At 40.2% G+C, this 25,293-nt stretch overlaps 1 protein-coding gene across 4 annotated transcripts in view; it reads left to right on the top strand.

The window, feature by feature from the left end:
* The first annotated feature begins 3,563 nt into the window (after positions 1 to 3,563).
* SPIDR (scaffold protein involved in DNA repair) overlaps positions 3,564 to 25,293 on the top strand; it is a 212,745-nt gene continuing 191,015 nt past the window's right edge. For 3 of the 4 annotated variants that reach the window (XM_068932758.1, XM_068932757.1, XM_068932756.1), the window contains exons 1-5: positions 3,564 to 3,724; positions 11,078 to 11,233; positions 12,224 to 12,302; positions 13,844 to 14,029; positions 16,456 to 16,613. In XM_068932758.1, the coding sequence (XP_068788859.1) occupies positions 3,710 to 3,724; positions 11,078 to 11,233; positions 12,224 to 12,302; positions 13,844 to 14,029; positions 16,456 to 16,613 (594 nt within the window). In that variant the 5' untranslated portion in view covers positions 3,564 to 3,709. Of the gene's footprint in view, positions 3,725 to 11,077; positions 11,234 to 12,223; positions 12,303 to 13,843; positions 14,030 to 16,455; positions 16,614 to 23,547; positions 23,745 to 25,293 lie in introns of those variants that run through there. The other variant, XM_068932759.1, reaches the window with a different exon arrangement.

Raw genomic sequence — 25,293 nt, 5'->3', positions numbered from 1 at the left:
TTTCCGCATGTTCTTCCTTGTGCATGGTATTGTTTTTCAAGAACAGTTTTTGCAAAGTGTTCAAGGCAAGGGCACACCATAAAAAAGAAGTAAAAGTGATTATGTTACAGTAGTATTAATATTTGACCTAAAAGAGGAAATTCAGTTTCAGATTAACTCAAACCTATATAATGCACTGTAATCACTATTTCAATAATTTTTAAATGTTGCTGAATTAAATGAGCAGGAAGAACTCCAGTGCAAGTAAGCTAGCATTAAGTTTGAAGTGAAAAAAGTGCCACTTTTTTTCCATTTTAGAATACATGTATGTATTTTTTGCTAGTTACAGCCAGAACAGACTAATTTGATAAACAGATGTTCAATTTCAGCTTTGAAAAATGTATTTTACTTGCATTTATCTTGTTAAACCAGAGAAATCTTATATAAGGGATGCAACATGAGTCCCAAGTTTAACTGTCCGTAGAAAAGTTATTTACTCATATTTCTTTTTTAGTGCAGAGTACAAAGAAATTGCAGGAAAAGATATAAAAATGTCAGCCATTATAAAATAGTGCACGGTGTCTGGTGGTGTAATGCTGAGGTAATAGAAATACAGTATAAGCTAACAAGGCTTCTCCCCTGTACAAAACCACCCTCTGCTGGTCAGGTGTGGAGCAACCCTAGGATGGATCTCCTGCATATGTTGTAGCTTTGTGACTTAAGGGCAAGAGGACTTACGCAAAGATTCCTCGTGGATATGTTGATTCATTTAAAAGCTATTTTTGCTATTGCTTTTCAAATGATCAGATATTAATTTTTAATTCCCGTGAACGTATAAAGTTTATTCCATTTGCTTCACTGAAATCTGGCATCCCCTAAGTGTTTTTTTGCCAAGTCTGTACCTTGTCTCAGCAGAGCCATACATCTTATTGTGAAATAGTCCAGTTTAATTTATTGTGGAATTGACATCACACTGCTGGGATTAAAGAGTCTGAACTTGTTCATGTTGCTTCCTAGAAAAGCTTTGAAAGCTGATAATCATCAGAATGTAATGTCTGCAGAACAAAAAGTGAGGTTGGCTGGGTAAGCCTAGGCCTTGGGATCATCTATTGCCTGTTGTATTGATGAACATCAAAGCGACATTGAAGGGCACATTCTAAAATCCTTAATCAGTAAATCCTGAGTCTTTTTCTTCTCTTCTACCTCATCGTGATTAAGTGGGTGGGATGTTTGTGACTTTTTAAACTTTACTAAGGAAATGACCCAACCCAAAATCTCTGTATTTGAATTTGACATTGTTCTTACTAGCTTTTATACACTGGAAAACTTTTCCAGTGCTGTAACTGGAACTTAATGTTTCACAAGAGGAAATTAATCCATAAACTTACATCGGAATGAAGGACAAATATATTCCGTCAATGGAAACAAATTCTCCAAACTTCTCTAATTTAAGCCTCCTTATCTTTTGATTAATCTATATAAAATATATTTTTGAGAGAGTTCTTTCTACATATGGATTGAGAAATATTATCTGTCTAATCAAGAGCATCATAAATAATTGCTCTTCCTTATGAACTTCACTAAAGACAGTCAATTTTATTGCTAGCAGGATATTTACATTTTTCATAGAACTATAATGCAGTTAAAATACAAAAAGTGTAGTATTTAATAATATTCCTTGAGCAATGGCAACTTTGATCTTGAGCACATACATAGTGAATCAGTGTAGCAAATAAAATAGCAGACTTAAACTATCCTTTAACCCAGCAAGAACACAGATACGCTTGCAGATGTATGCGAAAATTTTTTCTTCAAAAATGGTGTAGCTAATAATGTTAATTATGTCACCCACAAGCATAACCCACAAAGATTTTTAATAAACTTGAAAAAGAATGTACTGGTATTATACAGCTTTCTTAAGCTTTTGTGAAGAAGCTAGGCATAGATTATTCTTTCTCCACACAAACATTAATTAAAAAAAAAACACATTCCCATTTTAATTTATAATATATAGGGTTACTTTCTGATGTTTTCTCTATTTCCATGTCACTTTAGTGCTTGTTTTTGAAGAAAATTAAAACAAAGGAAATTACTGATTGGGTCACCTTCCAAGACACATCTGGGAGGAAAAAAAATTCCTCCCAGACGTATGTTCAAATCCACGGAAGGTAATTTTGTATAGAAAGAATAATACAGACTCACTAAGCAGACTCACTAGACTTTTGTGGTCTAAGTATTGCTCTGTGATTTAGCTCTAACATAGCCTGTTTAATGAAATAATGCAGTAACATATTTCTTCAAAGAAAATCACTTTGATGATATATAATAGAATTAATTTGTCACTCTAATAATTGTAGAAGAAATACTACCAAGTTCTGGAAGGATAAGAACATAGTGCTTTCAACTCTATTTTTACAGAGCAATCAAAGGCAGTATGAGTTTTGGATGATGATGTTTCTGGCTCTGCTCTCATTGCAAAATCCATTTTAATTAGTGGTAGTTTATTATAAAGGGAATGCGAGGTGGGAATTGGCCACAGGGTGCCTTGGAAAAAATACAACATGTAAACTGTACACATAGATATATATAATTAGGGTTTAAAAATAAAAATTGCAGTCATATAGTGCCTTCCATCAAAATGTGTGTGCTTTAGACATTCTAGTAAATTAAATTATGAGATACAAGATACAGTTACCTCCATTTGCAAAGATTATTATTCTGTTTCTTAAGAGCAGCACTGACAGCCTAAGTGACCTTCTTAAGAGCACACCCAAAATTATGATATACAATCAAAAATAACCCAAATGTCCCTTTTCTGCCAATGCTTCTATCTGCATCACTAGAAAGCTTTTTCCTTCAGTAAGTTGCAATTACTGTTTTCTGGAAGAAAAGTTCAATTCACAAAGCAATTTTAAGTCTGTACACCCTAGCACTGGTGTTACTTTTTTCTGTACATCTATCTGCTTGTTTGTCCTCAGTTTAGGAAGTTAAAAATCTTAAATTAATGACCTGAGAATCTATTCCATACAGCCTCTTGCTTTGTGCTTAGATTTTACCCGCCTAGCTATTTAGGCAGTGTTTAAATAGCCGTTGCTTTGTTTATGTCTTTGCGGTGTTAAGCAGCAAAACTCAGCTCTTCCGAGGTTTACTTTTGGGTGGATTTGGCTATCGTGAAGGACGCGGAGGCGGAACACAGGCCGAGGAAGCTCTTCCCACCACGAACGCATTACGGACCGTCCCGGGCGCCGCCCCTCGGGAAGCAAGGCCGTCTCCTCGCGCAGTGCCAACACGAGTGAAAAGACGGCTCGGGTCTCAGCCGGGCCCCGCTGCCCGGCAGCGCCGCGGGGACGGCCCGCGGCCCCAGCCCTCCCGGCCCGCGCGGGCTGCTGCGCCACCAACCGGCGCAGCCGCTAACGAATCCCCTCGCGCCCGCCTCGCGCACCCCCGCAGGGCGCATGCGCGCACGCCGCGCGTCGCCGCCAGGCCTGCATCAGCTTCTGCTTTCCACTCCCATCCCCTCCCTCCCCTGGGAAACATCCACCTCCCCCTTACGTCACCCGCTCTCTACCACGCTCGCCCAATCAGACGCCGAGGCCTTCGCGGCGCCAAAGCTGGAAAGGGAGGGGGCGTGCGAGGAGTGGGCTGGGGGTTTCCTCGTTGCCCCGCCCCTCGGGACTCCCCCCCCCCCCCCGCCACGTGACGGGGGACGTGGCTGCCGTGTCAGGGGGAGATGCCCAGTAGGAAGGTACCTGCGTGTGCGCGCGCGAGGGAGGGAAGGAGGCAGGGCGGGGGGGGGGAGGGGGCGCGCGGCGGGGCAACGGCCGCCGCGGGGCAACGGCCGCCGCGGCCTTCCCCCGGCGCCGCCCGGCGGAGCAGCTCCGGCGCCCTGCTCGTGGGCTTCGCGGCCGGGCTGCGCCACCGGTCAGCCCCCGGCGCGGCGGGCGCCGGCTCTGCGGCCGCGAGCGCGGGTAACGGTGCCTGAGGCTCGGTGCCAAGCGCGGTGGGGGCGAAGGCGGAGCCGCTGGGCGTAAGCGAGGACCGGCACACCCGGTTGGTGGCTTTGCCCTCCGCCGAGCTGGGAGAGATGGTGCAAAAAGCCCCCAATCACCGGCTCAAATAAGAAGCGTTTCCTGGGAGAGAATGCGATAGCATAATTTAACCCTCTCTTTTGGGAATACGGCCTCTCAAAGCTAAGCAGTGTTAAAAATGCATTCTCTAGGCTAGTCCTGATGCTTGTTTTTCTGTGTATTAACAAGGCAAAACGTGGTTCGGCTCCTATGAACTAAAGCACGTGTGCAAGTGTACCTTGTGAAATCATTCCGTCGTATAAACATTTATTTTTTTTGAGTGTCTCTAGGCCTACGCTTTAGGTTCTTCAAACTGCCAGAAAAGGTGTTTTAACCTTGACCCTTTCAAAAGCAAAACTAGCACGTACAATTTCAGTACAAAGTAAATAGTCCACTGTACTGGAAGAGGAGACACATAAGAAAACTTATTCTCTGTACTCAGTGACTACTCTGCTAATTCAACTACTTTAAAAAGAAAACATAGCATAAGATTCTGTTATGTATCCTAAATACTTTGAGTAATTTTATCTTGTAGAAGCTTTTCTAAAATACTTCTGTTCTGACCACTTTGATAGAATCTAGATTTCTCTTTAACTACAGCTTGACATCATTCATGAATGAAAAGTGAATTTCAAAAGTGTTCATATTCCGTGAGGTATTTTTCCTTGGTGTAAACATGTATTACGCTATCCAGTTGCTTAAATAAGCATATGTAGGTTAAAAAAAGATATCAGAAAGATAATATTATATATACTTAGCAGTCAATGAAAATAGGAGAAGAAAAAAAAGAAAAACTTTTTAAAGCTGTGATTTAAAGCTCAGTCTCATACATCAACAGTGATTTTAAAAGTTTCTTTCAAAATACTTTTTTTTTTTTTAATACAGCAGTGCTGAGAATCAGTAAGAGGTAGGTCAAGTCATTGTAACTGTGGTTATACAGTTCAGAATTTTTTTACAAATGGTTACAGCTTGATGATATTCCTTCTCAGTTAGGATCTTAGATATTCATGTGAATAGTCTTTGAAAAATATATATGCCTGTTTTCATAGGAATAAAAAATTAGTCTTGGCTTGAATAAATACAGACTACAGTTTTAATTCTACAACCTTTACTTAAATTCTCACTTGAGTCGGAAATGCAAGGGTGCTTAAGGATTTGAAAGAAGCAAAAAATTACATTCCATCCAGGCACTGAAAGTAGTGACTGCGCTGAGTAATATGAACACTGAGTTTTGCTGAAAATGAGACGCCTGTTGTGAAAATGTAGTTTTGTGCTGGTTTAAAATTGGTCTTTTGAAGCCTAGGACTCATTTATTTTGCTTAATGAGTAGTTACCTTTTTTTGATGTCTGTATGGACAAAGGTGAAAGATGAGAATGGCTGTTGGTCAGAGTGTCTGATCTTGCCATATGTTTTTTTTCGTGATTTTTTGCCTTCAAAAGTTTTAAAAAATAAACACATCTCTGGAAACTAGAGCGCTCTGCTGTTTGATCTGCTCTATGTTAGAGAAAATTATTACAGTAGTATTTATGTGTTTTCTAGTAATGCTTAAGTGACATAACTATCTTTTAGAAGGTTTTGCCTGTCAGTAGCAGAAGTTTATACAGTGAAGCATGTTGCTACTATTTTGGTTATTATTATTTTTGTTCTTACAGTTATGCTGCTCTGTATGTGTTCAAGAAAGTAAAGTATCAAAAAAATGCTGCTTGTACCTGAAGTAGAAAATGTATTGGTACATGCTTTGTTAGGGTTAATTCCATGGTTTCTGGAACAGCCCCAAGAAAATGGGATTGTCTAGAGTATATAGGGCTATGCGGTGAGTAGTCTTTGAACTTATGATCCAAGGGCTTTATTGAGGATGCTTCTGGTTAACAAATATTTGTCATGAATAACAATAATTAGATTGGTTGAGTGGAGATGTTCTAGAAAGGCCTGTGTATTTAAACATCAAAAACCAACCCCCTCCCACCTCGCCTTATACTTTGAGTCCAGTGTATAATCATGATGCATTTACTGAATTTTCAATGCATGCTTCCTTTTTCCCCACCCCAAGTGTAGGTGACTTATGCTTTATCTTGCCGGAAATAGCTGAAGGAATAATGGCGAAAGGATTACGTTGCATGTGTTCTGCATGGAGGGCTTGATCCTACTTTCACTGACGCCAACAGCAAGAATTTTTTTGTCACTCTGTTAGAAGGAGTTGCTCCAGAGACAAAATGCAATACTTTCTAAACAGAGGTCAGCAGGCAACTTCTACGTAAGTTAGCCATTGTAGTCTCCCCCTTTTTAATTCAAAATTTCAGGACTCACATTTTGTCCTAATCCACAAGGTTCTTTGCATAACTTTTTGTTTTGTAATAAATATCGATTTTTTTTTTTCTTTTTTTTAAGAGGAACACCAAGTCTACATGATCTAACTCTTTTGAGCCAGATGCGGTGTTTTTTTCTTTTTAAATACCAGATATCTTGTTTCTAGGCACTTCATTTATAGCATGAATAAATTACACAAGATATTTTTGACGTGTCCTGTTTTTATGCCAGAGGAAAAAAATTATGATTGCCCTTGTGAATCAAGATGAAGTAAAGTCGCTGTTGTCACTGCATTTCTCTGGGAACAGCATGTCCTTGGGATTAGCTTTGTTATTTATTACTGAGAGAAACTAGTTCCTTTAAATATTAGTTTCTTTGTTGCCTTGAAGCAGACTAGAACGGATACGAAGAGCCATTAAAACTTTCCATTTCTGTGAGCTAGTTGACATATTCCTGCAGCAGAGGTCCTAGGAAACTAGATCTTTGTGCTGGAACGTGCGGGAGCAGCAGGGCCGGCTGCCCCACAGGGGAAGGGGAGTGGAAGGGGCTGGCAGGGCAGTGCCCTCACCAACAAGGGCCCAGTCCCTCAATGCCCAAATGGGAAGAGCCAGACAGGTCTGGTGACACTAACTGGGGTCAGCCCCAGCCCAGTGGCTGCCAGACGAGCCTGTTGTAATGGGGCAGGTCTGCAGCGAAGCTGGAAAGCCCAGACTGAGCGAGGTCAGCGGCCCGGCTGGCGCACAGCCTGGGCAGGGACCCAGGGCCAGGGCCAAGGAAGAGGTGCAGCTCTTGGGTGAGGTGAGGCCCCAGCAGGGCTTCTCCGCACTCGCTCTCGCACAGCTTTCGCCTGCTCCCGGGTCCCGTGGCTGTGCCATGTCAGAGCTGGCCTCCCTTCAAAATATCAGACACTTGTAATTTGAAGAGCAGCAATACTAGTTCTGTGGAGAAAGTGTAGTCACTATATCTGCCTCCTATTCCTCTAGTTGTAGTCTTAACCCTGAGGTTACCCTCGGGTGTCATTGTATTCTGGAGACTTTTTCTCGTGAGGAATTGCATGTCCTGTAACTTTGTATCTTTGTATTTCTGTAACTCTTTTCCATTTCATATAATGTTTGAATTACAGCTTTTTAATTAAAATACATTTATATGCTTCAAGATTACATGTACACATAAATATGAGTTTACGCATGTTAAAATAATATAGTTTTTATACAGCATTTTTTCTTTTAAAAATTGTTCAGAGTATGTGTGCGTATGCAGTGCTACTGTCACAAACTTCCGCCTCAGTAACTAGGAGGCAAGGTTGTAGATTCAGTTTCCAGAATTCACACTAGTAGATATTTCTTTAGAGATTTAAATTGTCAAGTAGTTGGAGAGGAGGGTGTCTTTAGGGTGGTTTTGTTTGTTTGTTTTTGCTTTGAAGTGGAGTAAGATGTGGAAAATGGTGGAGAGGTATCTGCATTAAAGGCACAGATCTGAAAGTCGCTGCTGTCAACATCAGAAATCATGAGTTAACTCCTTATCTCTCCTCCCCCCAATGATATTTGCCTGGAATCTGTGATAGTTAAAGAAAATCTTACATGTAGGCAGTGTTTCTCTGCTTTCTGATTCTGGGGCTTTAGGAACTGTTTTCAGTGTTTCTCAGTGACTGTAATGGCTGTAAATGTCTTAGTGGTGGTAACAGAAACTCTAAGATTTTTCTGTGTCTGTATACCACAACATGTGGCAAGACAGTTATTAAGAACTAGCAGTACTGACAGTTCTTTGGATTATGATTGAGCTGACAGAACGTTAAGCAGCTGCTAGACTGGTCCCTGTAGTCTTTCTGCTTCCTCTGTGCCAGCTGTAGGTAACTAACGTGTCTTCCCAAGCAAAGTAAGTTTTCTGCCAGTTTAATTCCTCATCGCCAGGTCTGCACGGTCTCCCATGAGTACCAAGTGCAAGCAAAGAAGTAAGGGAGAGGAGGAGCAATGCAGAGTAGAGTGGAACTCAGTTTGTGGGCCCACCTTATCTGTAATGCGAAAACACGTTGAGACGCATCCCTGTAGTCCTGCTCCGAAATCTACTCAGCCCTCAGCCCTCGCTGAAAAAAAACCTCAGGCTAAGGAAGTGGAGGATTAAATGACACTCTTCTGTTATTAACAGTCATTAACTATTAAAACTGTTTTTGCCTATCACAGTCACAACTATCTGATGGCCACCAAAGGAAATATTCCCAGCTGTTTAAAAGTAACTTCCAGTGCAACTTCATGTTGTACTAAAGAGGAGTAAGGTTCTACACAGGGTAGGATAATTTTATATCTTAGTATCTCTTAATTAGGTTTGAACCTAAACTCATTTTGAAGGCTTACTGTAACCATGTAAACATAAGCATGGTGACCTAAACCATCTAAGTGTAAAAAAACTACTTATTCTATTCATATCAGCTTTTAAAAATTGTGTCTATTTGAAGACTTACCCTTTCTTTATGCACTTGAACTCTCCTCATCTAGGGAGAGGATGTTAATACATTAGCTCTTATCCTGCCCATTTTTATACAGCAATTCCTTCCCAAATCTTGTCAGTTTTGAAACACTGGCTGTACCACGGCAGCCCCATTCTGCTGTTCTTCCTCTGCCTCTTACACTGTACCTTTTCTGTACCTTTTTTTTTTTTTTTTAACTTCCATTGGTACTGCACAGTATAAAGAAGCAGAGGGATTTTGTGTTAAAGGAGTTTTACGAGTTGAAAGATAACATGGATGAGAAGCTTAACAGAACACAGTAATTCTCTAGTTCTGTGTTTATTATGCCTGACAACAGATACATATTTTGAAGCTTGTTTTACACAACTCTTCAGGCATGCATTTGTGTATGGATTTTTGATTTGTTTGTGATTCTTTCTGCTTTTAATTGACCATTGAAAGCAGTTTGTTTTAAACTTGCGAGCCAGTCATAGTGCTCTTGTTGGCACAGATATGTGTTCTCCAAAACTGGAGTGTGCCATTTAAAAAATAAAGCTTAGGTGAACTGCATTTTATTTTCCCATGTAATGTAAGCTTTTGTCTGCAAAATGCATCTTACAAAAATCTTTTAGAAGCTACGAGAACGTAAATGTAAGCAAGGCTTCCAGCACTTGCTAAGGTAGAAAAAACAAATGGACAAATAAGAATTTTTTTTTTTTTTTTTTGCAAAAAGTCAAAATGGCTTGGGTCTAATTGTAAAAAATGTATAGAATTTTATCCTTCTGCTTTCTACCAGTTGATAAAGGGTTTTATTCTTCACTCAAATTAATAGGTAGGTATTCCTATGTAATCTCAAATGAGATTAAAAATAATACAGCGTTATAGATGCATATGATGATGTTACCTGGATTTTTGTGAGTAATCTCCAATGAAGCTTGAACAGTCAGGCCCTTTTGCTATGTCTCTTACTAATAAACTAGCTAGAACCGAAGCATGGGTTTGAGCAATGGTACGTGCTTGGCTGTACTGTTAAGTCTTACCCCACTCCCTGGTACAGTTCTGCCCCCCGCTAGCTGTTGCCTGTTGATTTCTTTTAGGGGATAGCACAGGCCTGTTTCTAACTGGCAGTTATGGAAAATATCACCCGCTCTCGGGGACGTGGAAGTAAAGAGAAAGTAAATGAGTGGTCTGAGGCATAGCTGTGACATTTTGCCACATAACCTGAAAATTGGCCTTAACTTTTTTCAGTTATTACTGTTTCCAGAGTCTGTGCAGAGCCAGAAGTACTTGCCAGGAGAATAACGCAATGTAGAAGTTCACATGTAAACATCCTGAAAATGGAGGATTGGGACAGTGTCATTACTTGGAGGAAAGAAGGGTTTCAATTTTGTTTGTATAGTAGTTGTAACCCTTCTTGTTTAAACTGCCGTAGCCTCTTTACTTGCTATCGTGTCCTTACAATTGTGCTTTGACTCTTGATTTAATACCACGGCAGATTCAAGGTTGTACTCCTTGTCATTTAAAAAAAAAAAAAAAAAGTAGGAGTAACTATGGGAACAGTTTGGCTTTGGTGATAATGACCTCTCATAGTAGCGACTCTGCGGTTCAAATACCCTCAGCAAATTTCATATAGGTTTTTAGTAAGGTCGGTTGCCATCAGAGAAAATTGCTAAATTTATTTTACGTAGTCATTTCACCGTACAGTAGGACTGGCTGACTGGAGGGGCAAAGCTATATATTGCTTCTTATAAGCATTAAAAGATCTAGAGGAAACATACAGATTATAAGCTGCCAAAAAGCCAAAGCTACCAAAGGCTTTGCTTTTGCATCTGCTTCTTAGTTCTGAGTGTATATTATAGTCTTGATTGACCAGCCTGGCTGAGAATGTGTATGCTAGTCAGCATTGTCGTTTTGAAGGAATTGTTTCGTTACAATGTATTTTACTGAGCTATTCCTGTTTACGATAATATTTTCAGATTTGTTGGACAGCTGACAGATGCTACAGACGCTACTTAGATCAACAGAAAGTAATGCAGTTATCAAAGATTGAATTTACCCATGTCATTGGGATTATTATTATTATATGATGTTGCATATAAAATGGTTGCAAGTGTTGAAGACTTTTTTTTTTTTTTTTTCCCCCTAGCTCATTAAAAATCGGAATTTATGTTTGTAAGTACTCGGGAAGAAGGGGCTGAGCAGATTAAGTAAACTTCACCTGGAAAGAATTGTGTGTATACACTTAATATTTTTTTAATGGGTTTGTTTTTTACCTCGTAGCGGAAGCGATTTTGGAATGCAGAATGCACGCCCTTCCCAGATGAGACACCCCTACAGCTTAAAAAAACAAATGTCCGGACATCAGTAGCTGCTACTTCAATTTCCAATGCATGGCTTAGGTGTGGGGATGGATTTCAGAGCACTTCCGTGATTGAGGTAAGATGATGGCTTACTTGCAGTGTAGGGAAGAGATGCAAACTGACAGCTAAAGAAGTTCCATGTTTCACTGAATTATAAGATGTGACCCTTCTTTAAGTGTTGTTTGCAAATTAACAACATTTTAATTGCTGAGATAGAGAAAAATGGAAAGCAAGGTTACTTAAGGGCGTTGTCTAAACTTATGAGTGTAATTCTCTGCGCATATGTTAATATCTTATGTTTTGGATAGCACTTATGACTTGAAAAATTTCAAAACTGCACTTAGACATACACAAATGATTTGCCATTTGAAACGGAGTACTGCCTTTCCCTAAAAATTATGGAACAATGACTCTAGTCTGCATCTAAAGAATTTCTTTTAGCTATAAAGAGCGTGTTTGCAGTAATTATTTCGCTGTGGACAATTCTGCTTTTTGATGACCCGGCAGATGCGGACCATGGTGCATATGCTGTTTTGGACGATTAATTAAACTCTGCTTAACTTTCTTCAGTGTTCACCCAGCTCTGAGTGAGAAGTGCTGTGTGCTGAAAATAATCTTCTCCGACTGGCTTGTTCGGTTTCTTCTTCTGCTTCTGAGCAATCATGGTATTGTGTAGCTTGTGGGAATTGATAAAATCAGAAACAGGACCACTGAATGCTTCTTTCTGTAACCTTTGAATAGGGTGTATGTTTTATTAAGCTTTTTAATGCTGAAAATACTGGCTCTTGTTCTTTGCAAGGTCAGATGTAATGTCTCTCATAGTCATAGTAAGGTTATATGTTCCAAAACAACAAAAATTCATCTTTTCTGTTACTGTTCTTTCATGATTTGTTATCTCATTTGTTGTATTGAGTCTGGTGGAAGATGGAAAGCAACATTTAAAGTTGTGCTATCGAGTTGTGGTGGGTGAATAACAGTTCTGATGAGTACGTTGCTATATGTTAAAATTGTCCTTAACGTCTGTCTTGGTGATTAAATCTCCCTTCTCTCTATTTTTTTAATATAGTCCCTGAGACCTACTGATAAGCAATTCAAGATTAAGAAGCATCTTGGACCACTGGTAACATCTGCTGAAAGCACAGTAGGTATGTTATGGCTATTTCATGTTCACTTTGTCGAAAGACTCTCATTTTGCTTTGTCCCTTTTCACGGTAGAATTGGCTCAAAATACTTGTGATTTTCTTCGTTTGTTCTTGTAATCTGTGCGTACAGAAGCTAACTTTGTTAAGAAACACAATTTTGATACTGTTGCGTTTGGGGTCCTCTCTTCGCTTAGAGCACCAGAAATATATTCTTCAGAGCTGAGGGAACTTGAGCTATTGCTCTTGAGCAGATGGAAGCATCATCACTAATGCTGTATATAGTGTTTCTTCTAGCAGTGACGTGATATTTTAATTCTTCACATTTTAAGAGGAGAGAATGAAAACAACCAGAGAGAGGACGAAACAATTCTCTTCTGTTCCCTTTGGAGACGGACAAGGAAGCGTAGACAAGGGAAAGTCTATTTTTTAAGTATTATGAATGGATGGTAAAACAGAATTTTGGCAATTGCCTGCTTTCACAGTCGTCTATATGTACCTTAATCCATTTGGTATCATGATAAAAATTAACTCTAGGCGTAATAAAGGGGAGGAGCATTTATAGACTCCAGTTTTTTCGCTTTTTGACTCCACAGGAAAGGAAAGAAAGAGGGAGTAGTGGCTTCTTCCCTCTTGTATTTCTACTTGCCCTAGCAGCAAAGCTGCCTCTGGAGTTAAAAATAAGTGACACATTGGGCACCTTTTCTCTACCCTCCTTTGGGGTTCAAAATCATGCTTTTCCAGATTTCTGAAAAGAATCTCTGTGTGTTGCAGGAGGAGATACAATTGCCTATTTCTCTCTCCTTGGCCCTCCTGTCTAATCCTAAATACCCAATAATTGCCTAACTTACCGTTTACTTAAAAAGCGTTGATAATGGTAGGAGGTGGAAAGTTCTGTTCTCTTATGATTGCTAATACTGAATGTTCTACTGTTAAACATTACTCCTTTCTTTACTTTTATTTTTAAAAATAGCAAAGGTATTTTGAATTAAGTTTGTCTCGCTTAAAGAATATCTGTTGTGTTTTTGAAGTTGTTACCCCTGAAAAGTTTGATGATTTTTCTCTCAGGACAAAACTGGAAAGTCATCTGTAATGGTGTTATACGTATATTCAGTTGTTATTCATTGCATAAAGTATGAGAAGTCCAAAATCCAGAATTGTACGGATGGTCTTCTTTTAAACCATTTAGTATTTTAGAAGGGCATATACGGGAGCATTAGGACTGTGAGTAGCGGACTGTATGTCAGATGGTCATTTCTAGTCCGTCCTCTGCTGGACGACTGACTGATAGCCTCCTGATGCAAAAGGAAGTGTTAGCATTTATCTTGGAGAACTGAAATGAAAATACTGCTGGTATGTACAAGAAATGCCTGTGAGTTAACACTCCTGTATTGGTCTGTGATGCTTGGGGACAGAAGTGATGCTTGGGAATAGAACTGATAATATTTTTTCAGGTCACAAAGAACATAGCTTAATTTTTAAAAATTTTACATTTAACAATATTAATTTTCTGTAATAGTCTCATGCTTTACAATCCTTTTTAATAGGATCTTCTGCTGCTGAAAGCTCTAAGGAGTCTGAGGACATAATATGGAGCTCTAGTGGCAGTGATTTTTCAGATGATGAAAATAAAACATCGATTTCAAGGTTATTGAGTGAAAAAAGTTATGCATCCAAAACAGAGAAATCATGTAGCAGACATAATTTATTGTCAGAGGACAGAAGTGGTGAAGGTAAGTTCAAAGACAAGCAGATTTGTCAAGAAACCTCTGTCGTCTTCAGATGTGGCAATGAAAATACTTGGAGGCCGTTCTAACAAAATAGCAAGATCTAATCCCGTTTCGGTTAAATCAGTTGGATTTTTTCATCCACTTCATCTGACTGTAGAATAAGCTCTTACTGTAAGTTGTGTACAAAAAATTTAAATTCTGGGGTGAAGGAGCAGAGTTGGGCAGGTTATACAGTATCATATGAAGCATGTCAGCTCATTTCAATATATTAGAGTTTGTTTCTACCATTTCCTTGTCTGTGCTGTGGTATAGATACAGGGCTTGTGAACACCTTGAGCTGCCTGCTCTGTTCTACTAGTGATATTGCTATCTGCATCCACTGCCTAGATGTAGCAGACTTTGCAGTAGCGGTTAGCGTTTCCTGTGGTAGGAGTTTCATTTCAGTACACAGTATTCCTTGTTTCCTGTTAGCTGCATTGTGTGAACAGCAGTGAGTTTTGTTCTTGGGATTAATTTTCTGATTCGTGGAGCAGTGGGTGACAGAAGGGAGAGAAATGGTCATTTGCTGTAATTCCTAGTAACTCTCTTTCCTTCTTGTTGAAATGGAAGGACTATCTATTTTCTAGACTGCAATGTAACGCTCACAAGGAATCTTTTTAACCTGTCATTGATATCATCATATTGCAGTTGTTCGTTATAAGCGTTATGTAAGGGACAATTCAGTAGCAATGAATATATCCTGCAGATTTTAGTCTTTTATTTTTGTAAAGAGAGAGAATATGCAGACTGCTACTCGAGAAACTCTGCTCTCATGAGATAGCGAGATTTGGTTTCTCCATGCAAATGAAGGAACCTTGATACTTTATGGAAGGTACATGCTTGAAGGCACTGAGGAAATCCAATATTTTCCTATTCTTCTTCTTCTAAACCCCCAAATGTATTGAGTTACTGAAAGAAGTGGGGAGAAAGAGAACTGGGTATTCCATGCTTTTTCAAGTAAGCATCATACACAGTAATTATGGTATTGTAGGTGTATATCTGTGTGTGTGTGTGCATATTATGTGTGTCTAATTATACATGTGGCGATGGTAGCTGAGGAAAGGTTTTTAAAAGTGTGAACTTTATGTGAAAGGATGTAAGATTCAGAGACAAAGTGTCAACTTGATAAGATAAAACTGATTGTCTCATATTTCGTTAAGGAATTTATGTTGCAGTCATACTTTCCACACCGCTTCAAGAGACCTGTTTGTGTTACACAGACTTACCAATGTCTATGTTTACAAGTTCTTTTTGATACGACTTTCTTATAATTAGAAAAAGAAATGCATTTGTGTATGTGGTAAAAGCAACCACCAGAGTGCTGTGTTTGTCTGGATGACTTCAGAATTTTGGAAGTTCCCTTAAGAAATGAGTAATATAGACTATAGTAGCACTGTAAATTCTGAAATGTACTATCGCAGATCCATATATCTATAAAAATGCCTAGAGCATTTGATAGATTTTTTTTTCCTTGCTCTGCTTCCTGTTCCCTGTATATGATTCTTTCAGTGTTAGAAATGTGACATTTACATTATTTGCGAAAGCACAGAAGCAAAACCAGCCGAACAACTTCTTGCCCCTTCTTCTCCAAATAAGCTTATTTATACAAAATAGAATGAGATTTTTCTTCTCAGTAACTTATGGCCACATGTTCAGGTGGACTTGAAAGGTGGTGAGGGCTGCTACGGAGGCAGCTCAGGCTTCCACTGAAGAAGATCCTCGCACCCCTCAGATGGTGTGAATGGACTTCTGTAGTTGCACTGAACATCGCATGATCGTGAGGAAGGAATCCTCTGTCTGGTGTGCCTAAAGGTTTGAGTCACAGACTTGTGTATTTAGCTGTAGTGTTTTAGGAGGTTACCATTTCAACCAGCCTTTTTGTTTCTCTGGAGTTTACCGCTCTTGCAGCAGATGTTTACATCTACCAACTTCTCAGGTGCTCCAGGTAACTGTCTGAGGTATTTGCTTAAAACCAGTTAAGTTTGAACAAGTACACTTTGAAAATCTAATGCAAATGGACAGAAAACCCCTAACTAACAACTAGAAAAACTAATAAAAAATAACTAAACTAAAAAAACTACCAACCTAAGCAGTTAAAAATAGTATCCCCTCGTGGGCAGTGCTTTGAAATCTTTGTTGTATGTAGTTTTTTTTAATCTTTATTCACAGAAACTTTCATTACCTAATAGGATTTGGCTTTTATGAGAGATAAGATCACATTCATCATCTATAAAAATAGTTAAACATAAAGATCCATCGGGCATATGTAGCAAAATGTATTGCATTTTTCCCCAGCTAATTATAGTATTAGTATGTTTGCATTCATACTTATGAATAATATATGGATGATGATTAAGAAAAATGCATTTTAACAAATATTTTTATTTTAGATGAACCACAGTTCATTGAGTGGGAGAAGGACAGTGATTCTACTGATAAGGGTGATGGATCAGAAAAAGATGATGGTTCACTGGACATATCAGACTCTGACTCCTGCACCAATCTAAATTCTCTGCCTGCCAAAGAGGAGAATGATGACCTTTGTAAGGTGAGAAGTCGTTTCAGTGTTTAAACGAAGTCAACAATAATTATGGAATGTATTTATACCCAATTAAATTTAGTTTGGAGGAATATGAGGTTTTTCTTTACCCCTTCTCTCCAAAAGAAATTCTATACACAAGAAGTTCAATGCATTTTTGGACTGCCAAACCTCAAAACTAAACATTGCCCCCACCTAGAAATAGGTCATGAGGTCACAGAATCATGGAGTGATTGAGGTTGAAAGGCACCTCTGGAGATCATGTCCAACCCCCTGCTCAAGCAGGGTCAGCCACAGCAGGTTGCCCAGGACTGTGTCCAGCTGGGTTTTGAACGTCTCCAAGGATGGAGGCGCCACAACCTCTCTGGGCAACCTGTTCCTGTTTGATCACCCTCACAGTAAAGAAGGGTTTCCTCATGTTTAAATGGAGTTTCTTGTATTTCAATTTGTGCCCAAAAACTGTGCGTGAGCACAGTGTGAACAGTGTTACACTCTGAGGGGTGGCCGAGCACCCGAACGGGGGCTGGAGAGCCCGCGGAGCCCCCGTTTTGCGGGTTCAGCACATGATTAGATAAGCAAGCTGCCTTTGAAGTTAGCCCTCTGGAGTTGGAAGCTGGCCTGGGCGACTGCCAGCCTGTTTCCATGCGCCAGCGCTCGCTAAGGGAGCCGTGAGCTCCCCCAAGCCGCAGGCGTTTGGCTGCCGTCGCCGCCCGAGCCTGGCCGTGGCGAGGAGGCGCGCCCCCGTGCCCCTCCGGCCGGGCCAGCGCCTCGGAGCGCTCCGCGGGGACAGCGCCGCCGCCGCGCTGCCGGCAGGGGGCGCCAGAGGCCGCGCGGCGCGTCGGGAGCGGCCGCGGCCGCGTCCTGCCGCTGTGAGCGCCCCCGCGGCAGCGACGCGCAGGCGGGGGTCGCGGCCCCGCGGTGGCGGCGGCGGGGCGCGGGCAAGGTCTTTTGGTCGCTTATAGAGAGAGGAATGCGGAAAGGAAGTCTGTCCAGTGAGCTGCGTGATGCTGTTACCGAAACAGATTAAAGCTTTACCCAAATGTATTTGAATTTATTTATTTATCCATTCGTTACTAAAATCACTGTGAGAGAATACAGCTGGAGTATGAAATTAAGTTCTGCTTGAACATTAAGAGTTGTTTTCAGTTTCCCAGGAAAGGCTGTCAAATAAAGGATTTTGCAGCTTTTGTAAGGATACTTTCATGTTGCATCCAGACTGTGAAGAAAGTGACTCTCGACATACATCTCTGCAGCACATTGACCATTGTGTAGACGTATGTGATCTGCCTTTCAGCTGTCTCTTTTGGGTGTTGGTGGCAATTTAGCTTCTACAGATCAGAGTTCATCACAGGTTAATAACCTAAATGTCTTCCAGGTTCTTGAGGAATTCATTTAAAATAGCTTGAGTCCTAGGCAGCAGTGTTGGAAGAGAGTGTCCAGGATGCATAAATCTGGGAAAACACAACTAGAATTTATGCAAGCAGTAAAAGTTGTTCCACTTTTATTATACCAGCATGAGTTAGCCACACTGTAGGTGGAAAGTTGGATAAACGTTATGAGACGCATTCGTCTTAGTAAATGATGTTCATAGGAGGCCTCGTTTGGGTGCAACCATATTGTAATAAAAAACCTTTAATCCTAACCAGAATAGTTATGCTACTACAAAATTTGTGGGTAGATTAGAAATCTGAGAATCCCTTTGCAGATTTCCCCCTGCTCCCCCACCCCGTGTCAGAATGTCATGCTGTGGGAATTTCCATGGGTGATCAGCCTCATCAGTAAGACTTCTTCTGTGAATTTGGTGTGTGCAGGAGGATAAATCCCCGGTGATCATTGTCTGTTGCTTTGTTTGCTTTTCTTTACTTGGGATGTGCTGTTTTCCTAGGAAAAATTGCGGGCAAGCTGTTTGAGAGAGTTCCAAGGAAACAGAGAATATAAAAGAAGTGCTCGCTATAGGAGATCATTGCTGTATGAGTATTCTTTAAAAAGGCCTGTTAATTTTGTAGCCTGGTTCATGGTTGGGGAAGAAAAAAAGCCAAATGTTGATGTATCATCATTTTTGTGGTACTTACTAAATCTCTGGAACCTAATGGAGTGTGTGGATAATCAAAAGACCATGAAATTTATTTTACCCCACTTCAAAATATGCCAAATGCCAAGAGGTTCAGGAGGTTTAGGATTGCTGCCAAAATATCTTTATTGCAGTATTTACCCATGGTAAGAGTGTGCTAAGTTTCTAATGGGAAAATCTCAAAAGATGGATAACTTTACAGCTTTTTTTTTTCCCTCTCCAATACACCAGTAGATTTAATTTGAAAGTTACTTCTATTTAGTGAAAATTATTTATAAAGACTTGATGTACCAGTGTAAAGATAAAACTTTTGCTTATGTTTACAGTGTAAAACTATAGTCCCAATTAAGTTTGTGTTCCATTTGAAGTCCCTGTGCCGTGTTTTTCTTATCAACTAGTCATCTCTGAAATGTAAAACTACTTGATAGGGAGTAATGAGGAAGACAAGATGAAGGAAGCTGGTCTTGTGGTAAGCAACTGTTGGCTCATCTTTGGTTTAGGTTCAATTCAGGTTTTTTGAAAAAATATATGTGAGATATGATATGGTAATGTTTTACTTTCCTCTATGTATATATTTAGGGGTTAGGGATTGGAGAATTTTTAATTATTATTGTTAACTTTCTTTTGACCTATAACTAGTTGAATTTTGCTTAAAATGATGCAGGACAAAGATCTGGCAAGGCCTGATCTCAGTTGATTTTTTTTCTCCTGAGAATTCCTCTGCTTTCAGTTGCCTGTGGAAGGGGCCCAACTAACCTTTTTCTTGGAAACTATGGTGCTAAAATAATGATTAACGATTAAAGTTAATATTGAAAAAGCACCATATAGTCACCTCACAGTTGTTCTAACACATTTTTCTGCTTTAGGAATTGCAGAAGCAAGAATAGTTGAGGTTGGAAGGGAGATCTAGTCCAGTCTGGAGATCATCTGCTCCAATTCCTTCTCCTAAAGCAGGTTGCCTAGAACTCTATCCAGATGACTTTGGAATATCTCCAAGGATGGAGACTCCACAACCTCTCCGGGCAACCTCTTCCACTGCTCACTCACCCTCACAGGAAAGTTGTTTGTCCTCACGTTCAGATGGAGCTTTTTGTGTTCCAGTTTGTGCCTGTTGCCTCTTGTCCTGTCGCTGGGCACCACGGAGAAGAGTCTGGCCCCACCCTCTTGACACCCTTCCTTCAGATACTTACACACATTGATAAGATTGCCCCCCCACCCCACCCCACCCCAAGTCTTCTCTTCTCCAGGCTCAACAGGACCAGCTCTCGCAGCCTTCCTTCATAGGAGAGATACTCCAATCCCTTCATCTTGGTAGCCCTCCACTGGACTCACTCTAGTAGCTTCACGTCTGTCTTGTACTGCGGAGCCCAGCACTGGACACAGTACTCCAGGTGAGGCCTCCCCAGGGCTGAGCAGAGGGGCAGGATCACCTCCCTCCACCTGCTGGCAACACTCTGCCTAAGGCACCCCAGGAGACCCTTGGCCTTCTTGGCCACAAGGGCACATTGCTGCCTCATGCTTAACTTGCTGTCCACCAGCACTCCTAGGTCCTTCTCTGCAGAGCTGCTTCCCAGCAGGTCAACCCCCGGCCTGTCCTGCTGCATGGGGTTATTCCTGCCTAGGTGCAGGACCCTGCACTTGCCTTTGCTGAACTTCCTGCCGTTCCTCTCCGCCCAGCTCTCCAGCCTGTCCACGTCCCTCCGAAGGGCAGCACAGCCTTCTGGTCTCTCGGCCATTCCCCCCAGTTTAGGATCATCAGCAAAGTTGCCGAGGGTGCATTTGGTCCTGTCGTCCAATGGATACTGGGAATGGGAATGACTGCTTTTTGCCTGACTTGTGCAGAGGGCTTATCTTATAGGCCAAAGTTTGTTATTTTATAAGAATTATTCATCTCTGAAATATTTTCAAATTCTAAATACTTTAATGCTAGGGATTAAGTGAAGTTTCGTGTTATTTTACGTGCCTCCTGCCATACTACCTCCTACACTGGGAACTTTCTCTTTCCTGTGCACTGAGTGGCTGCTTCTTCCATGCTCAGATCCCTCCTTGAAACACTTTTGGTAACTTAATCTCTTAAAGTAGGCCAGAATTTTTGTGGAGTGTATAATTTCTCTATCTTATGGAGTCTGTCTGTTTCTTTTTGTCCTGTATGTTAAATGTACTTATCAGTGTCTGATGTGCAGCCAGATTTGCTTGCTTTATACGCAGGGCAAGTGAGATTTATCCCAGAATGGCATGAGGAGTACTTTTTGCCCCTTATATTGTTAACGTCTAGGAATTAGATAGTCTTCTGTACTTATTACGCAGCACTAATAAAGCTTACCTCGTTACAGCGGACATTCTTTATTGCAGAACACACTAGTAAGTCTTTTAATGTTAACATCTATTTTTCCTGAAAACTAAGCAAAAAGCTGACTTACCACATGGTTAAGAATTTCTTCCCTATAAACACATATAGAATGCTAATAGCCTCAAATGTCTTGCTCTCTGGTAATGGTCAATTAAGAAAGAGATTGCTACATTTCCTATAATTCCAAATTCTGTTAAATTCTCAGTTCCCTACTGTGATGCACTCTGTGCCCTGGCAGTGGGAGATCTGGTGTGATTTTTGTGGGGTGTTGTGCAAAAAGTTGTTGTAACGTTGTGCAAAAGTTAATTTTCAGTTTTTTACTGAGTGAAGACGACCATGTTGTTTGAAAAATTCTTCCTGCTTGTGGATATATGTAGGTGCATGGTTTGTATCTGAGGCCTTCTGATCTGTCAAAATTGGGCCCATTCAGTTTCAAAATTATGTTGATTTCTTGCTGTCAATTTTATTCAGAAATGTCTCTTCCCTTTTGTGATGTTGAATGGGGAAGATTCAAAATATTGAATGGTATTCTACAGAGATCACGTAAAGGGTGAGTGGAATCATGCATGGCCAAGATTTTGATATGATTTCTGGGCCTGCTTTTTTGTCCTTGCTTTCTTGATCAATTATAATGGTAACTGCAACCATCATTGGCTCGGTAATTAGAATTGAGTCTAGCATTACTGTTGCATAACAGAATTTAAAATAGATTATCTCAAGGTAGGGAATCATTATTATGTGAAATGGGATTTGTGTCATCCTGTCAGACTGATGACTTAACGCTGATAAAGGATGATGATATGACCGTGTTGTTGTAAGCGATTATTTTTACCAGTCCTTTACCAAGGAAGCATGCTAGAATATATGCAAGAACACCCACAAGCATTCTGTAATTTTTAAGTGTTCTTCATTGAGTAATTCAGGTTGGAAGGGACCTCAGGATGTCTGTAGCCCAGCTTGCTCCGAGCAGGTGGCTGTGAGGTCAAATGAGGTTACTCAGCCCTCTTATCCAGTTAGGTCTTGAGAAACTCAGGAAACAGCACTACCTGTCTGGGCAACTTTCTTTTTCCTTCTCTGTCTCTCTGCTCCATGTCCCTCCCCTTTCCCCCTCTCCCTCCCGGCAAAAAGGTAGCTTATTTTTTGTGTAGAATCGGTCTTTTGTAGCAAGACCTACTCATCCAAATGCTGCAAGTCAATAACAATATGGAAATAAATGCCATTTGCATTCACATCAGTGAGATGAAATCATTTGTACCTGGCCTGCTGGACAAAACTGAACTAATACACCAGCTGCTTTCTGCTACAGGGGTGTCACTGCATCCTCTGATCCAGAAACAAAATGTCAACGCTTTTTTCTTTAGTTGCAACCAATAGTTCTGTCAGTGTTCTGTTTCACTGACTTGGTCAGATTATTGGAATAGAAAGTCGTATAGTTCTGTGTGAGCTGTGATTTTCTGTATTATGACTAGCTTCTATCATGTCTCCAGTTAAGCAATTAATTTTAAAGCAGCATTGAAGATAATAGGTCAGCTAATACCTAATTGGTTCAGATAGTGCTCGCTTTAATGGTTTAAAATATCGTATTGGGAAGACTTTTCTGTATGATTTCAGGAGACGGGTTCAAATCTCAACATAGCTGAACTGGCTCATTGTCCTCCTCAAGAATGAGCAACTTGACAATAAATGTTTTTTCTGCAATATAAAAATATTGAAGGGCCATGGCGCCCATTCTGAAAGAAGTGTCTTTGATCAGAATTGTCATGTATGCTTGTATGTGCTTGCATGTGTGTTTCTGTGCTCTTGTATGAGATCCAACTGTCCCTGAGGGTAGCTATACTACTTTGTGCTTATTTTGTGAAATAGTCTAGATATTTTATTAGCCAAGTGTAAAATTCAATCTTGTATACCACAACCTGGATGTACAAAATCTGATGAATTGCAGAAGTTACCACAGTGACATAGACAGACTTTAGACCTTGATGCCATGTGCTGTCATTCCAAGACTGTATTTTTACGTTGATTTAAATACTGGGCTGTTTGTGTACACTAATCCAGCTCCTCTGCTTTGTTTAACTTAAGGCTTCAGCTGAGCTGCATTTTTTTTTTTCTCATGCAGCTCTGGAGAGCAACAACTTTAAGTGCAGTTGACAGCATTGCTATCTCTGCCTACTTGTATCAAATACCCTCCTCTTTGCTCTCCCCCGCCATCCTCTCTTTTCCACATTTGCCTAGTGCTTTAAACAAGATCGCAATGGCCTGTTTTAGTTTTGCTGTGGCTGCATTCCATGGAAGGGATCTGGGTTTTCTCAGGCCGGGAACCTCTTGGCAATGTGACTCTCTTAAGAACATTGCAGAGAGTCTTTTGAAGTTTTGGGGAGAAGCAAAGAGGTATATGCTTGCCCTGTTGGGGTCCTGACCTCGGTCTCAGGAGGAAAAGCAATGAAAGAGGGTCTCGTGTCTTCCTTTCCATAGGCTGATAGGTGCTTAGACCAGAAAAGAGCAGTAGAACTAATGAGGAAAGAGTAGGACATGTGCCTTGGGTTGTGCAGTGCTGTCCTCTGAAAGGATAAAGCCAGAAGAATTAACAAAATTAATAGGAAGTGAAGGCTTTTGTCTCATTTTCCTCACCTCTAACAAGACCCTCTGTTTTTCATTATGGATAATTTGCTGATAGTTTCACACTCTGCAGAGAACCATGAGGACAGTGAGAAAGCTGCTGGTATTTGATTTGTCTAACTTTGTGTTTCTCAGGACTCCTTGGGCCAAACTGCAGAAGAACTTGATTTTAATTTATTTGAAATCCTTTTTGAGGGCAATGGGGGAGGAGAAGTTTTAGTGGAATATGTAGGAATAGTCTTGATCATCTGTTGTTCTGATCAATGTGCTTTCCAAATACTCTGGTTTTGGAAAAAGAGATCTGTATACTTCAAACAGGAATTAACATATATGGCTAAAATATGTTAGAATTTGATTATCAAAGTGTTCACAAAGCGCTTAAAAAAGAGCCTTTGTTTTTATATTTCTTACGGGTTGTAAGTTTGTTTTAAAAATAGTTTTATAGTCTTTACATGACTGTTTCTTTCACCAGTCAGTTAGTTTGCTTAGAGAAAGGACTCAGTTGAACAGAAAAGGTAAAATGCTTTCTTACCGCCAGGCATATTTTTGCATCCTTTGGTGAGGCAAATATTTCTTGTCCATTTAAGGCACCTTGTGAAGTTGCTGCTTGCATATGTTCACAAGCTCAAACTTACTGATCTAGAGTTTTGTTATGGCAATACAAAAAAGAAATATGCACAGCTATTTAAAAAAAAAAGAAAGTGTAATGCTGCATATAGAATGGCTATTAAGTGAAAATAAAATATTAAATATCCAAAGTCCTCCAGTTCTTGGTGGACCGAGTAAAACATTAAGTACACTAAAATTATCGAATTATCCCTGTATTTTAAACATTTAGGCTTCATCTGCTCATGTTTTTTTTTGCCATTTTTAGCAGGAACAGAACAGTTCCTTTTGTGGCAAGGGTTATTGTATTCTTTGTAATTCTTTATAGAATCTACTGAATATTGATGCTCTGGAATTAAACTTAAAATACTTCAGAAAACAGAGGAAGATCAAAGTTTAGAAACTAGATCAATGGTTATTAAAAGCCCTTGAGGCTGTGTCTGTCTGTGCTTTCTCCCTCTTTTTAATGGGTGAGGCTCTCTCCCAGTTGTGTGCCTGTGTAACTTCTGTGCTTGTTTTTATCTCACATGTAAGAAGGAAGGCGGCAGGTATGTATTCTGTGTATTTATTTATTTCTTGTCACTGCATCCTTTGTTTGGAAAGAATGCAGTTGGGTGGCATGCTGTTGGGATCAGAACGTTTATTTCTGTCTCCCATTGCAATGTGGAAGCGTGTCAGATAAGAAAGGAATAAACTGGAGCAGAGCAAGCTGAATAAAACTGAGAATATTTACAGTGAACTTAAGAAATTTGGAGGTGGGGACTTTTGTGGGGCATGAGGGGTTGCTTTTTGGGGGATGATGAAATAGGACTGTGGTGCGGTAAAATTCTAATGGCTCCTATATCCAATTTGGCAGGGTCTGTGTCATGGTCTGTTGCTTTTACTTTGCGATAAACAATTTCTATACAAACGTCTGAATCATCTGTATATGACAATTTAGATTTACAATTCTTTTGTTATCAGGACACTTGCATTCCAGACTAATAACTTTGACTAAATTAACCCTTTCTGTGAAGAAGTTCTATAGAGATAGGCTGGAACTCAAG

Source organism: Struthio camelus, chromosome 2, assembly GCF_040807025.1.
Source record: "Struthio camelus isolate bStrCam1 chromosome 2, bStrCam1.hap1, whole genome shotgun sequence".
Taxonomy (NCBI): domain Eukaryota; kingdom Metazoa; phylum Chordata; class Aves; order Struthioniformes; family Struthionidae; genus Struthio; species Struthio camelus.
Note: the sequence above shows the minus strand (reverse complement) of the source record. Positions and strands in the feature narration are given on the sequence as shown.